General features: G+C 44.2%; 1 protein-coding gene across 1 annotated transcript in view; it reads right to left on the reverse strand.

Moving 5' to 3' along the window:
• Positions 1–221: 221 nt before the first annotated feature.
• Positions 222–13,445, reverse strand: part of LOC117252723 (zinc finger SWIM domain-containing protein 6) — a 52,800-nt gene continuing 39,576 nt past the window's right edge. Inside the window, exons 9-14 of the mRNA XM_033619820.2 lie at positions 12,901–13,161; positions 11,767–11,902; positions 3,580–3,737; positions 3,265–3,428; positions 1,336–1,417; positions 222–1,230 (exon numbers count right to left, since the gene is read on the reverse strand). Coding sequence (XP_033475711.1) covers positions 365–1,230; positions 1,336–1,417; positions 3,265–3,428; positions 3,580–3,737; positions 11,767–11,902; positions 12,901–13,161 — 1,667 coding nt within the window. The 3' untranslated portion in view covers positions 222–364. The remainder of the gene's footprint in view (positions 1,231–1,335; positions 1,418–3,264; positions 3,429–3,579; positions 3,738–11,766; positions 11,903–12,900; positions 13,162–13,445) is intronic.

Consider the following 13,445-nt stretch of genomic DNA (forward strand, 5'->3'; position numbering starts at 1 on the left):
TTTCACTTTTCATTTTCCTCTCGCACACATGTAGAGAAATACACACAACATTCACAACGTGACAAATTTCCTCTCTTCTGAAAAATAAAAACACTTCTGTACACATAGTAGTAATAATATTATTAATAATAATAATAGTAATAATGTTTATAACAATAACAACAGCAAGAACAATAATACCGTGTGGCTCTGTTGATTTTTTTGTCATCTTTTCCTTTCTCTTTTTGCTTCATTCTACAAGTCACATCCCTCTTTTTACTTGTCTATTTTATAAGTCCAAAAGAAGTTCAAAAGGCAGACTCAAGTTGATAGAAAAGTACTAGAGTGGCGAGGGGAGCTTTTGGGCGACCCCCCGGCCTCCCCCTCAGCCGAACCGCTCCCTCACCAGCATCATCAGTTTCTTTTTGCCCTTGTAGATCTGTTTCAGGTTGTCTATGAACTGGGTGAACTGAATGTGTCCGTCGTGCGCCATCATGAAAGTCTCCCGGGCCTTCCCCAAGAACTCGATGAACTCGCTGTAGTGGCGCGGGCTGATGTGTGTGAGCCGCGAGTGCGTGGTGTTGATGTAGGCCCCGATGGTTGCGTCCAGCAGCTGCCTGAGCGGCGCCTTGTCCAGGGACATCAGCTTCCCAGAGTTCCTGCGGCTGTGCAGCGCCGACACCATGCCCGGCGTGGTCAGCGTGCACCGCCGCAAAATGTCCGAGAGCACGGTGGCACACTTCACGCTTTTCACCACCAGGGGGATAACTGCAGCGAGCTCGTTCTTCCCCAGCGAGTGGCTGAGTGCACAGGCCCAGAGCACGTCGTTGATGGCCGGGTGCGTGTCCTGGTTGTAACTAAGGTTCAGATGAGCCATGGCTAACGTCGCCAGCTTATACGCCCTCATCGGGTAACCGCGGTGTTCCATGTAGCGTGCTATAGTGAACAGCTGTGTGTAGCTCATCCCTGTCGCCGCCGCGTCCAGTACAATCTGGTAGGCTGTCTCGAAGGCAATGTGGTCCTTTTCACAGAGTGTCAGAGCAGAGAGGGCGCAGTTCTGGGGGTCCTTCATGGCACACTGCAGGGCGAGGGTGCGGGCAGATGAAGCCAGGTTCTCCTGCTGGTGGCAGTCCAGGTGGAGGCGGACAATGGTGCTGTTGGACATGACAGTGGTGGCCACGATACTGGTGGCTTCTGTGGGCGTGAAGAGGGTGAACCAGCTCTGCATGATGCTGTCCAGCGCGTACACACCTGGCAGATTCAGGTACAGAGTGAAGAGAAAGTTGGAAGATTAAGTGATTAGATCAAGTTTATCTTGAAACAATCAGACACATTGAAGTGGCCGGGCACACTTACCCACTTCAGTGGCACATGTGACTAACCAGCGCACCATCTCTCTCCTCCTCCAGTTTAATGTGGACAGAGTTATTCTCATCACCTGCGGACGATACCAAGAAAGGGGTGGAGGAGGGGAGTGACAGGTGAGTCTCTTTTACTTGAAACAAACTGCACAAAAAAACTGAAATATCTCTCCACCATTCTGATAGAGGACTATTTTATTTTCCTCAACAGTGTGGCTGAGAAACTGTAAAGGCAAAAACTGTATTACATTTTCAACAATCATTAAACAGGGACTCATTTCTCTGTGGCCAATTTGTCATCAAAGACACTCAAACTGTCTTTCTGTTTCACTTCACGTTTGTATCTTGTAACTTGGCTGAAAGACACAGCTGCTACGAGGATGACAAACCCTCGAGCAAACCCTCAAAGTAAATACTTATATAATGGAACGTATGGGAACACTACAAGGAATGTAGTCTGTCTAAGATCAGCTTGATTTACTGCAGCAGTACAAGTGTGCTTGAAAAATGTCAAAGGAACTTTTCAAGAATTCATCGTAACACTTTATGAAAAACACTTTCTGTAGGCTCATGCACACATACAAAGTTCAGCCTTAACTCTACATCTTCATGTGCCCATCTGAGTTTAATTCAGATTTTGGTCCTTCATAGGGTTCATTTTACAGAAGCTAGGCTTAGTAGGTGGTTTCCAGGTACAAGGGACACATGTGATAAGCGTGGCTTGTTACCCAGGAGATCATTCTCATGTTTTTTTTTCTCCAAAAAAAGGCTCGAGGTGAAGCCCACTCCTACCCGGCCCCTTGATAGCCATCTTTGGGGTACCTCTTTAACCGGGCGGTCTCACTGAGAAAGATTTAATGTCTTTTTTGTCATTAGAGAAAGGTAATATTTTCCTTAACAGGTTCATCTGCCAATTTCTAAAAGAAGAGGGCAGCCTATTATGTCACATGTACACACTCTTACCTCTCTGGACCCCAACTGATTCTCAATGCATCCATTTTTCAAATAAGCGCCTTGAGCTTCCTTCTTATTGTATTTCTCTTCCCTATATTGTATTTTTTGTGTGTGTGTGTGTGTTTCTTTTCTGTCTCTTTGGGAGCCTTTGGGATGGATTGGGGTTAGGGGAAGGTGTTGAAAAAAGTAGAGAATCAATTTTGTAGAACAAAAAATTTGGGGCACAGATATGTTCTTTGTATTTTTCATTTGTATAATAACGGTTGCCAACAAATTAAACAAAGTGCACAAACAAAATAAACACTCATTGCAAGGAACAATTATGTCATGAGGTTTTGTCTGTGACATAGAAAAAACAATGAAGTACCAAGTTTAAACCAGTCTGATGATCACTTGTATCCAACACCAACTCTCAGGGTGTATCTGAAGTACACAAAAGTAGACCATTAACCAGGAAATAGTAACGTGGTCCTTAGAACCACCTTCAACCCTTTTCCAACACCCCGTCAGTAAGGACAGAGGCCAAAATCATCAGCAAAATTATTGGAATGACCAAATGACGAACCGGCTACGTAACACAGTGTGATCCGCATCATACACTGCCTCCTGCATGCTCTACCCAGGTGCTACCCCTCGCTGAAACCAAACGGAGTATCTCAAGTAAGTGAGAATGTGTGAAAGGGAGACTCTAGAAAGGGAATATCTGTTCAAAGAGAAACAGTGGCATTATATCTGAGTATAATATCCCTATCACACACACATAACAAAGGGATGTTATGGAAATTTGTCGGGTTTTGTGTTGTCATTCATCTCCAGACTAAAAGGGTGATTCCGCTGAACCTTAAAATTTACAAGGCCTGACGTAAACACGCATAAACATTTACAACCCAACCTGACAACCTCCTAAAAAGGTACCAATAAATAAACAGCGGCACCCATTTTGACAAACGATGTGGGCGTGTTTACTCACCTGCAGTCCCAGCTCCAGAGAGACTTTGAGAAGCGTGATGTCAGGCAGGCTGTCCATCAGAGTGGCGATCTTGAACGCGTCTTGTGCCAGTTTGAAGATGTGAGACGAGGAGTGAATGTTTTTCTGGATGGACTCCAGGACTGTCTCCAGCCTGCGACTGTCACCTAAAAGGGATTCGAAAACAGGGATTACATTTGTGTATTGCTATCTGAGAGTCTTCACTACCATCCAGTGAGCTAGCAGCATAGACCTTTCTCTGTGTACAGTTTGTGTTTGTGTCTGCTCCTGAGTGTATTTACGAATAAGTCTATGCACCTTTGGCAGCAGTGAGCATTGTGGAGGCCAGCTCACACTGCTGAGACTCTATGTGGCTCAAGGTGAACCAGCGAGGGTAGCGGTTGGGCACCACGGACACGATGTGGTGGGGTCGTGACAGGTCACCAGACGAGGCCGTCGACTCCAACACCGGCAACCTGATGGAGGAACAGACACAGATGATGAGATATTCTGGAGAAAAACACAATACCTGAATAATGTTTATTCTAAAGGAGCAGCGTTTTGGATTTAGTGGCATCTAGTAGTGAGGATTGCATATTGCAACCAGCTGAAACTTATCCCATGTGCCGTGTGAACTCCCAGATAGGATTCCTTCAGTGTTCAGGAAGTTTTTAGTGAGAGTCCAATTATCCACAGAGATCTTTTCCTTTCCAAAAACAAACTGAACTGGTCTATTAAACTGGTAAAAACACTGAATTAAGCAGTTTCACATTAAAATTCAGTGTTTTTCTGACACTGTTTGGTTCGTCGCAGAGGGGCTACTAACTACAGGGGCCCTATCTAGAGCTAGTGTTTGGTTCGTCCACTTTTGCCAATATAGCCCCTTAAATCCTACAAACCGGACCTTTAAGTGAATATCAACCAGAGTATAAGAAAAGAAATATTGGATAAGAACGACAGAGCGGCAAAGAAATTGAGTGAATGATAATCAGAGACAGGCACAGAGACACCAAAGGTCCACGAATCATCCAAATCAAAGCGAAATCAGACAGACAGAAATACTGTACAGACAGAAAAAGTCTTCATTATGATGGTCTGAAAGTGACTTCAAAATGAAAATGACTTTAGTGATCACAGGGGGATTACAGTTAGCCGATCCCTGCAATTTACTTCCAACCTAGTATTTAATCACCTAGAAACCAAGGTATAATTAGTATTTTCTTCACTCTAATTGGTCATAATGAAGTCAGAGCCGCGCAACACCTGCTAGTGGATGAAGAGGCTTCACTAGTTTCTCTCTCTCATTATAATAATACTGACAGGACCAAGTCTTTGCCAGCACCACGAGCACCACCACCATTACCACTGTGGCCGGCTCATCTCCTATTCTGCTTCACTTCTCTTCCCTCCGCTCCCACCTCAGTTTCAAAGGTCTTCTTTCCTTCAGAAGACAGCACAACCTGGCCTTCTCTCAGCCAATCACAAAGCTAATTGAGTCCATGGGGAAATTAAGGAATTCACCTTCCAGCCCCGTAAGGCTGGACACACATCAAACAAATACCGACACACATGAATGAAAAGAGCCAGCACACACACACACACACGCATGCACACACACGCTCAGATAGACACACACACACCTGCCTTTTTGAAAACACATCAAAGCAACCCGGTAAAAGCAATGCAATGCTAAATGCCAGTTTCAATTTCAGAGCAAAGTGCATGTGATACTGTTGCCACCTGAGTGAAGGCATGCACAAAAACAGCCTCTTCTTCACTCAGGTTTTGCCCAAGAGGGGCACAAGCAGGGCCCGTCTCTCGCAGAGAGGGAGAGAGCGAGGAAAGGTGACAAAAACCCAGTCGAGATGCGTGCAAGTGTGAACACTGACACTTGGTGTAAAATGGAGATGTTTGGAAGCCTTAGCAACAGCCGGGTTCACTCCACACACATCTAAAGAACTGCTAAAAGCTTCCACCACACTGGGGCCTTCTGGAAGATTCCTGGGGTGTAGCAAAGCAAAAAAAAAAAGTTCCCTGGGTAAAGATGGAGGCCTCATCAACATTCCTGTCTTTGTTTGGTTTTCACCAGAGAGCCAGAGGCCTCCATTGGATAGGAGCTTGAGAGGCCTGGGTTGCTGAAAAATAACCTCCTAAAAATGTTGGGAGGAAAATCCATACTGGGCTATTGTTCCATAAGAAACAAGCAACAAAAAATGGCCTAATGGACTGCTCTGAATCATTCAATCTAAGCACAAGTACAGTATAATCCCTGCTATGTGTGCGTTCCCATCCAATACCTTGTAAACTGCTGTAGAACCGTGCACGCTGGTTATAAACATGATCATCTTCTCCATGCAATAACACTATACAAACTCTCAACTCAATGTCGAGTGTGCTTAAAACATCAAATTAAACTCATATTTCTTTACAGCACTGCCATGGCTGGGTACAAATGTGCACTATCAATGATATATAAAACACTAACAGAGAGCTGGAAGAGGCAATCAATCCATGCGTGAAGCAGTGGGGTGGGGGGGGGGGGGCAGCTCTGGTGTCAAATGGGTCCTGTGGCACTGTAGCACCCTGTCACATCTGAAAGGGACACAGCAATACTTAACGCACCAGAAATATTCAAGGGTGACGATGCGGAGGGAGTCTGCAAGACGCAGTTGGGTAATCAGATATTTAGGAATGACTCATGGTTGATTCCCCGTTGAATTATTAAAGGGACAGTTCACCCCCAAATCACCAATACATCTTTTTCGTCTTACCTGTAGTGCTACGTATCAATCTAGACTGCTTTGGAGTGATTTACTGACTGTTGGAGCAATAGAGATGTCTGCCTTCTCTTGAATATAATGGAACTAGATGCTGACTCTGCTAACAGTGCTAACAGAGCTAACAGTGGTTGAAAGTAAAAATGCTAAAGGGGGTTTGCCCTTACTCGGCAGGGTGACCTGAAGGGAGATGGGACGGACGGACATGTGTAACCTATGGAAAATCTGATCGACATCCCTACTCAGTTACTTTCCAGAGATCATGACTCTGTTACTCAAGATAATCCACAGACCTTGTTGTGAGCAGTTTCACCCAGGGACTATTTTCTGTCTACCAAACTACACTTGCCAATCTCATCACGTAGAAGGAAGTGCGCATCTACTCATGGACAAGAAGTTTGTGCCTGACAGAGCGCCATGTAAACATTAATGGCATCCTTCTTGGCTGAGCTGTAGCTAGCTTAGTTGTGCTATGTGAGCTAGCAGTAGATGCACGCCTCCTTCTGTGCTGTGATATGGTTGCAGTTTGAGAGAAGGAAAATAGTTCTTACATGAAACTGCTCACAACAAGGTAAAAAAACAAACAAAAAAACAACAACTCAGCAGCAGTGTCTCTTTACACAAATCATGACCTGGTTACTCAAGATAATCCACAGACCTTGTGGTGAGCAGTTTCATGCAGGAACTATTTTCTACCAAACTACATCTCCAAACCGTATCACTACGCAGAGAAGGAAGTGTGCATCTACTCATGGACAAGAGGTTTGTGCTCTTGACACAGTGCAATGTTAAGATTAATGGCGTCCTTCTCAGCTGAGCTGTAGCTAGCTTGGGTGTGCTAGGTGAGCTAGCAGTAGATGCATGCTTCCTTCTGTGCTGTGATACGGTTGGCAGGTGCAGTTCGAGCGACAGAAAATAGTTCGTATATGAAACAGCTCTCAACAAGGTCTGTGGATTATCTTGAGTAACCAGGAAAAAAGACATTGCTGTTGAGTTTTTCAAATGTATTTTTTTGGTGCTTTGAGCACCACAAGCCAAGAGCTATCTCTTCCCATTATATTGGAGAGAAAGCAGACAACTCTACGGCCAATATCTCCAACACTCAGCAGCTCACACTGAAACAATCTAGACTGATAAATAGCACTAAAGGTGAGAGGATAAATATGTATTCTTGATCTGGGGGTGAACGGTCCACATATGCGAAAGGTGCAAAACAAGTGAAAGCGAAGAAGTAACAGAGACATTGATGAAAAGCAGTCCAGCCAGGGTTATACTTAAATCCTGAGGCCCTCTGGGAGTTCTGGTCAGCATCACCATGACGACTGACCTCTCTACCTCATGCTCCTTTCCCAATGACTGTAAACACCCGTCACTTCCATAATCTATCAAGCACACATCCATCAGCTAAGTGTCACATCCGCTGGAGGACCTCCAGTCTATACACAAAGTTAAAAGTTGGAAACCTTCATAATGCCTGACAGGAGGGATCAAGTCGTACCTGACCCCAAACACAACCCCTGATTTTGGTTCACTCCTCTTAAGTGCCTTGGATGCTTGAAATGACATCTGCTTTGGGTGAAGCATTGTTTTCCACACAGCGAGTACCTCATCAGAAGCTCCTTGCTGACAGGTAATCTCAAAAAATATCTCAGTCTCACTTCTCAGTAATATATAAAAATAGCCTCATTTTTTAGCTTGACCTGTGTGTATTCCTTTTGTTTGTTTGTAGAGCACAGAGGATTGTAGGATATTCTACTACTTAGAGGTTTGTGTGCGATCCTTCAATTGAACTGAAACATGGATATGCACAAAGACGTTGAGCTATACAAACTGTGGTCAAATCCAAATGCTTAGATAAATCTAAAAAACACAGAAGATGCTGTATGCTATGATATGGCTCTACTGTCTGAGAAGTGGTCCAATTATTATCTCTATGTGTCTAAAAGTACGCTCTAGTTCACTCAAGTTCAATACCTAGGAACAATTTTGAGGTACTTGCACTTTACTTGAGTATTTCCACTTCATGCTACTATTTCTGACAACGCCACTGTATAAAACTCCACTGCACTTCAGAGGGAAATAATAGTTTCTGGTAACATATCAGATAAGGGTTCTAGACAAAGCAAATGATCAGGTTATAAAATATGATGCACTGTTACAGATGACACTACCCATGATTATGTATTAGCAACCAGAACACGACAAAGCTGCTTATGTTTATCACTAGCAATGATTAATTAATAATTAAAATTTTAGTTTAGTATTTTTACAGTGTGATATGGCTACTTTTACTAAGGGTAAATAATCAAAAGCAACTAGAACAACAAACTTTTGGAGCTCAGCACCAGGTCATATAAGAGTTGAGAGTTGCAGATTGCTGATTTTAAATTCAAGATGAAATCATGGCCAAATCGAACCCAATCACGTACCCATCACACATAACAGGAAACACTTGATGTGTCCTAATGTTGTGAAATATTGGTGTTGATGATTTTGCAGTTGTAAAGTGAATATATACTGACCTATACTTGCTACAGTTGATAACAAATGAAAAATTAATGTCCTCCTCCTGCTACTGCCTCTGATGCCATTTGCCAGAATCTACCACAGTACACTTAAAACAACCAATCAGAGCTGAGCAGTCTCTAACACAGCTGTCAATCATGTTGATCCCTGCTCGTGAACCAGGGTCAAACTCTCTAACTAGGCAGTGTTGATTAAATATGAATCAAAATTCTGTTGCTTCATTGCCTTTTTTTCACCTCAAATGTTTTCAGAAGCATATTTTAGCGTACTGTTTAGCTGTAAAATGAGAAAGTTTGTTACCCGGCCACCATGTTGGAGACAATCCAGCCAAAACAAAGCAAAACTTTCTCATTTTACAGCTAAACAGTACACTAAAATATATTTCTGAAAAAAAAAAAAAACCCACAAGGCGAGAAATATACAACGCAGTAACAGCATCTTCATTTCATTTTGAGTGACATGATTGACAGCTGCATTAGGGACTCCTTGGCTCTGATTGGTTGGTTTCTTTCATGTGAAAATGCCATTTTAAAGCAGCGTGAGATGGCAGAGAAATACAATTTTTCTTCACAGATCATCAGTCTCAAATTTCTGTTTGGATATAGTGACAGTTTCAGCAAATATGACAAAATGTTATCTTATAGCTAACTCTGTGTGCAAAAACTGTGCATTGTCTCTGTCAAATAACAAATAAATAAATAAATAAATAGCTTCCCCAATACTGCCACTATGGATTCCCTGCATCTTAATTAAAACGTCTTTTTCATGTAAACATTTGCTTGATAAAATTATGAAAATATTAAAAAATTACTGGCGGGGATGTATGCCAACTACAAACTAGCAGTCAGTCAATCAATCTGTCATTTACGACTGATTGGCGGTCATCAACATACACGTGTCTATGATCAAATACAAGTTTTCCGCGATGCAGGTTTTAAGTACCAAGGTTTTTCATGTGCAAATCTGCTCACAGATTTACTAACATTTCATGAATGAGACAAACTGTATTTTCAGGGGGTGTCAAACTGTGCAGGGCTACACAGGTTGACCTAACATGAAGACAAAATGATGTCATCTACCTGTGAGTGTCACTGGTATGTCCCAGTTTATCCTTAGTCCACAGTTATGATATACAGTGCTGTATATATTCAAAGATTATGGATTATGCAGAGGACCAAAGGTTGTGGATTACAGCGAGGATCTACATTCATTAGCATTGGAAGACTCCTATCGCATATGGAAATCTCATATGATAACAGGCGGCTGGAATTTTGTCTCTTTGGCTTCCAAAGAGTTGCGATAAGGACAGTCTCCGGAGAGGCAGTGAGCGTCTTCTTCTTCTTCTGTGGCTGCAGTCAAATTCTGGGCAGCCCGTGAAACCAGTAGGCAGCTCCTCTGTTTTTGTGTTGGCCGCTCACACCAAGCCATCTCACAGCATATGCTGCTCTCGCACGCTTTAATTAACTTCACGCGCGGCACAAACACACACACACACACACACTTTAAAATACTGGATATGCATTTGTGTGTGGAGGCAGTCCAGACTTCCTCGCATTTAAAAAAAAAAAAAAAAAAAAGCTGGTTTGAGAGCAACTGTGAAGGAGAAGACAAATAGAGAAAGCAAGTGGAAAGTGAAAAAGTGTGTGTGTGTGTGTAAATGAGCGAGAGCGCTACTTTCTCTCTCTCCTTGTATCAATGATAGTGTTATAATGGGTCCATTAAAATAGCCCTGGTTCCTTTACCTCCTCCTCTATATTTAACTGTCCGCCGTCCCGTGGGAGCGGGGAGGTATATGCTATCATATTACACTACGCTACATTACACACATTCATTATGTGCTGAGTAGACACCCCTGGCTCCCAGGAGCGCCCATAAGTGGCCATATTATTCTAAATCGCCGGTTTCACACCACAGGAGTGAGGATGGAGGAGGTGAGGGGAGGATATGGGGAAGGTGAAGGGAAGTAGCGAGGGAGGGAGGGGAGTGGCTGACTCAGGGAAAACAGGTTTGGGACTTGGGTTTAGAGGCAAAGAGGGGACACTCAGCGGTTGGATGTGTAACCTTGAAACCACACAGCCCCCTCAATGAGAAACCCAACCATGTTGTTTTGGTTTTGTGAGCACGTTATTTCAGTTCCCGACGCCTCCTGACTGATTAACTGGGAGGAAAAGTGTGAATGAAGTGTTTGTTGTCTTTTTGTTCTCCGTTTGTCCAACTATGACACACGCCGGTACGAGCCAGAAATAAAAACTCACTTCTCATTCATTCACTAATCATTTGCCAGTTCCTCAGCGATGGACTCTGAGAAGCTTTGTAGAAACACAACAAACATCCTCCCCACACTGCCCTCTCCCTGTTGGCCCTGCATGTGTGTGTGCTTCCTCCTCATTACAGCCACACTAATTACACTCTCATTAATGTAATTAATATTCACTGATCCAGCTCCCACTAGTCACAACATCAAAACACAGCAGCGCAGACTGATTAACACACATACACATGTACACATTGTCCACAGATGAATACACACAGGAGCTTAATATAGAGAGATCACATGGAAAACACAGTCAGACCCACAAACAGGACGGATCGCCGACTAAACACAGACCCACACGTGAAAACACAGACAAAATGCTCTACATCTTAACCATTCTTGCATCTCTAAATCCCTCTAAAAATAACCACGTTTTCGCAACGGTGCCTGACTTTAAAGTTCGAGGAGAGCGTGCATTCGTCTGCACAAAAAAGGAGAGATCGCTACTTCAATCGGAGGTCGCAATACCGAACATTTTTACAAGTTTCAGAGTTGGAATCTGGACAAATCTGTGTGTGTGTGATCCTCTGGTTTCAGATGGTTAACAGCTACAATCTGCCGAAGTAACAAAACAAACGATGCAGAGTCTATGTGCAGTCAGATGATTACAATAAGTCGAGCTTCTATTCGCTGCTTTACTGTAGAGAACAGACATATTCTGCGAGTAACCCTCCCGTTTACGAGTTTTCCGTTGTAATTTTTAAAAGGCTCCATTAGCCGAACTTGGGAGTATTTTCTTAATCCAAAGATCAGCATTTAAATCTTAAAATGAAAATCAATAAAATGTGATTTACAAGGTTTTGACATGATTACAGGAACACGCTCACACACACACACACACACACACACACACACACACACACACACATATACACGCTTAAGACCTACCGCATGGCTCTCAGTGCAATTTTGTACGCCAGTTCAGCGTCGTGAGGTAGGAGAGAGGTAAAGAGATAGCGGGCGAAGGTGTGCATGGGAACACTCTCTCTGTGGACGATCTCTCCGAGGCCAGAGTACGGACCAGCTGCTCAAAAAAAAAAACAGAAAACACACAGACACACACACACACATAAAAAAAGAGGGCTTTTTTTAGTGATGGAACAAAGAGTAGGAAGACATTCAGTCATAAAACAATTATCTGTCTCATCAGGTCAATAAATGTTATGGTATGGTATTTAAATTGATAGTATATGCAGTATAAATAGACAACAGAAAAAGCAAGTGCATTTTTATTTTGCTGTATATTGAGTTGTGCTTTTTCTATGGCCCACTGAGGACAGACCTCTCCCTCCCAGCCAGGAAGAATAAGAGCCACGCGGCATTAAAACAAACTGTGACGTCAAAAACCATATGGTCGTGTGTGTGCAGACTGCCTCGCGCTCCCTCCTCCCATCTCTCCCTGCACTTCCTTTAGTCTCTGGTGGGTTATTTTAAACCCCAACAGGCTCCTAAGCCACAGACCACATCACACAGTGGCGCGGCTGCTGCAGCCTCCAGGGGCCCGCAGAGGCCTCGGAGCCCGGCGCTGTATTAGTAACGGAGCCAGAGGTGGGTGGTCGCGCAGGGGCCGAGGCAGGGCTGGGGTTTGGGTGGGGACTGGAGTGGAGCTTGACTGGGCCAAGCCCTTCAGGATGCCCCCCCCCCACGTCCTCCTCCGCCTCCCTTTCCCATAACCAAACCTCATTCTGCGCCAGCCCCAGTCCTGTAAATGTACACACTGTTGTGTGTGCACGCATGTGTGTGCTGACACAATACCCCTGGTGTTACTGTGTAAAGAGCTCATTTTGGTCTGGCCCAGGGCAGCCGAGCCTCTATTTGCACCACAAAATGAAAGGATAATAAATACTGAGACAGAGTCCAATGTGTTTTTTCCTGTTTTAGCAGGAATGTGTAGGTTCTCAGAGCGTGGGAGGGAGAGAAAAGAAAAAAAGGAGGCGTGTCTTTGTGTGTGCGTGTGTGTGAAGACTGCTAGGAGATGTAAATGGACAATAAGGAAGACGTATTATCTGTCAGCTCCCTCACCCTCTAGCAGAAAGACGGCCTGTTTACGGAAGATTTTGACCAGGGAGTCGTCCAGTTCCACTTCCTGCAGCTTGGCCAATAGCTGCTCTTCGTTCCGACACACCTTCTCTTGAGCGTACAGCCCGTCAGGCATCACCCGCTGCTGGCCTAAGCCAATCAAAGCCGTCTCCACCGCCAGCGCCACGTACGATTCACCGTCTCCTAGCAATCGCTGCACGGGCATTCGCTGGAGGTCTGCTCGGCTTACAACACTGGAGCAGTCTGTGAAGAAGAGGGAGAGAGGGATACATAGGAACTGAGTTGGCATAAAGTGGTAGTCTGGGTTATTCTCTGAGGTTTTGGACACTAGATGAGCCTGTCTCCTATGGAAAACCACTGTGTCAGTCACACAGCAGAGGTCTGGACCCAATGACCATCCAAAATAAAGATCAACGCCTCAGGAGCATTCCTCCGTTCGCTTCTCTACCTCAGAGGAGAGGGCTATTTCTGTGAGCAGAGGAGGCAATGAGGGACAGAGCGATCGCCAAGCGTAGGAGAGGAGAATT

The sequence above is a fragment of the Epinephelus lanceolatus genome, chromosome 9, assembly GCF_041903045.1.
Source record: "Epinephelus lanceolatus isolate andai-2023 chromosome 9, ASM4190304v1, whole genome shotgun sequence".
In the NCBI taxonomy this organism is placed as follows: Eukaryota; Metazoa; Chordata; class Actinopteri; order Perciformes; family Serranidae; genus Epinephelus; species Epinephelus lanceolatus.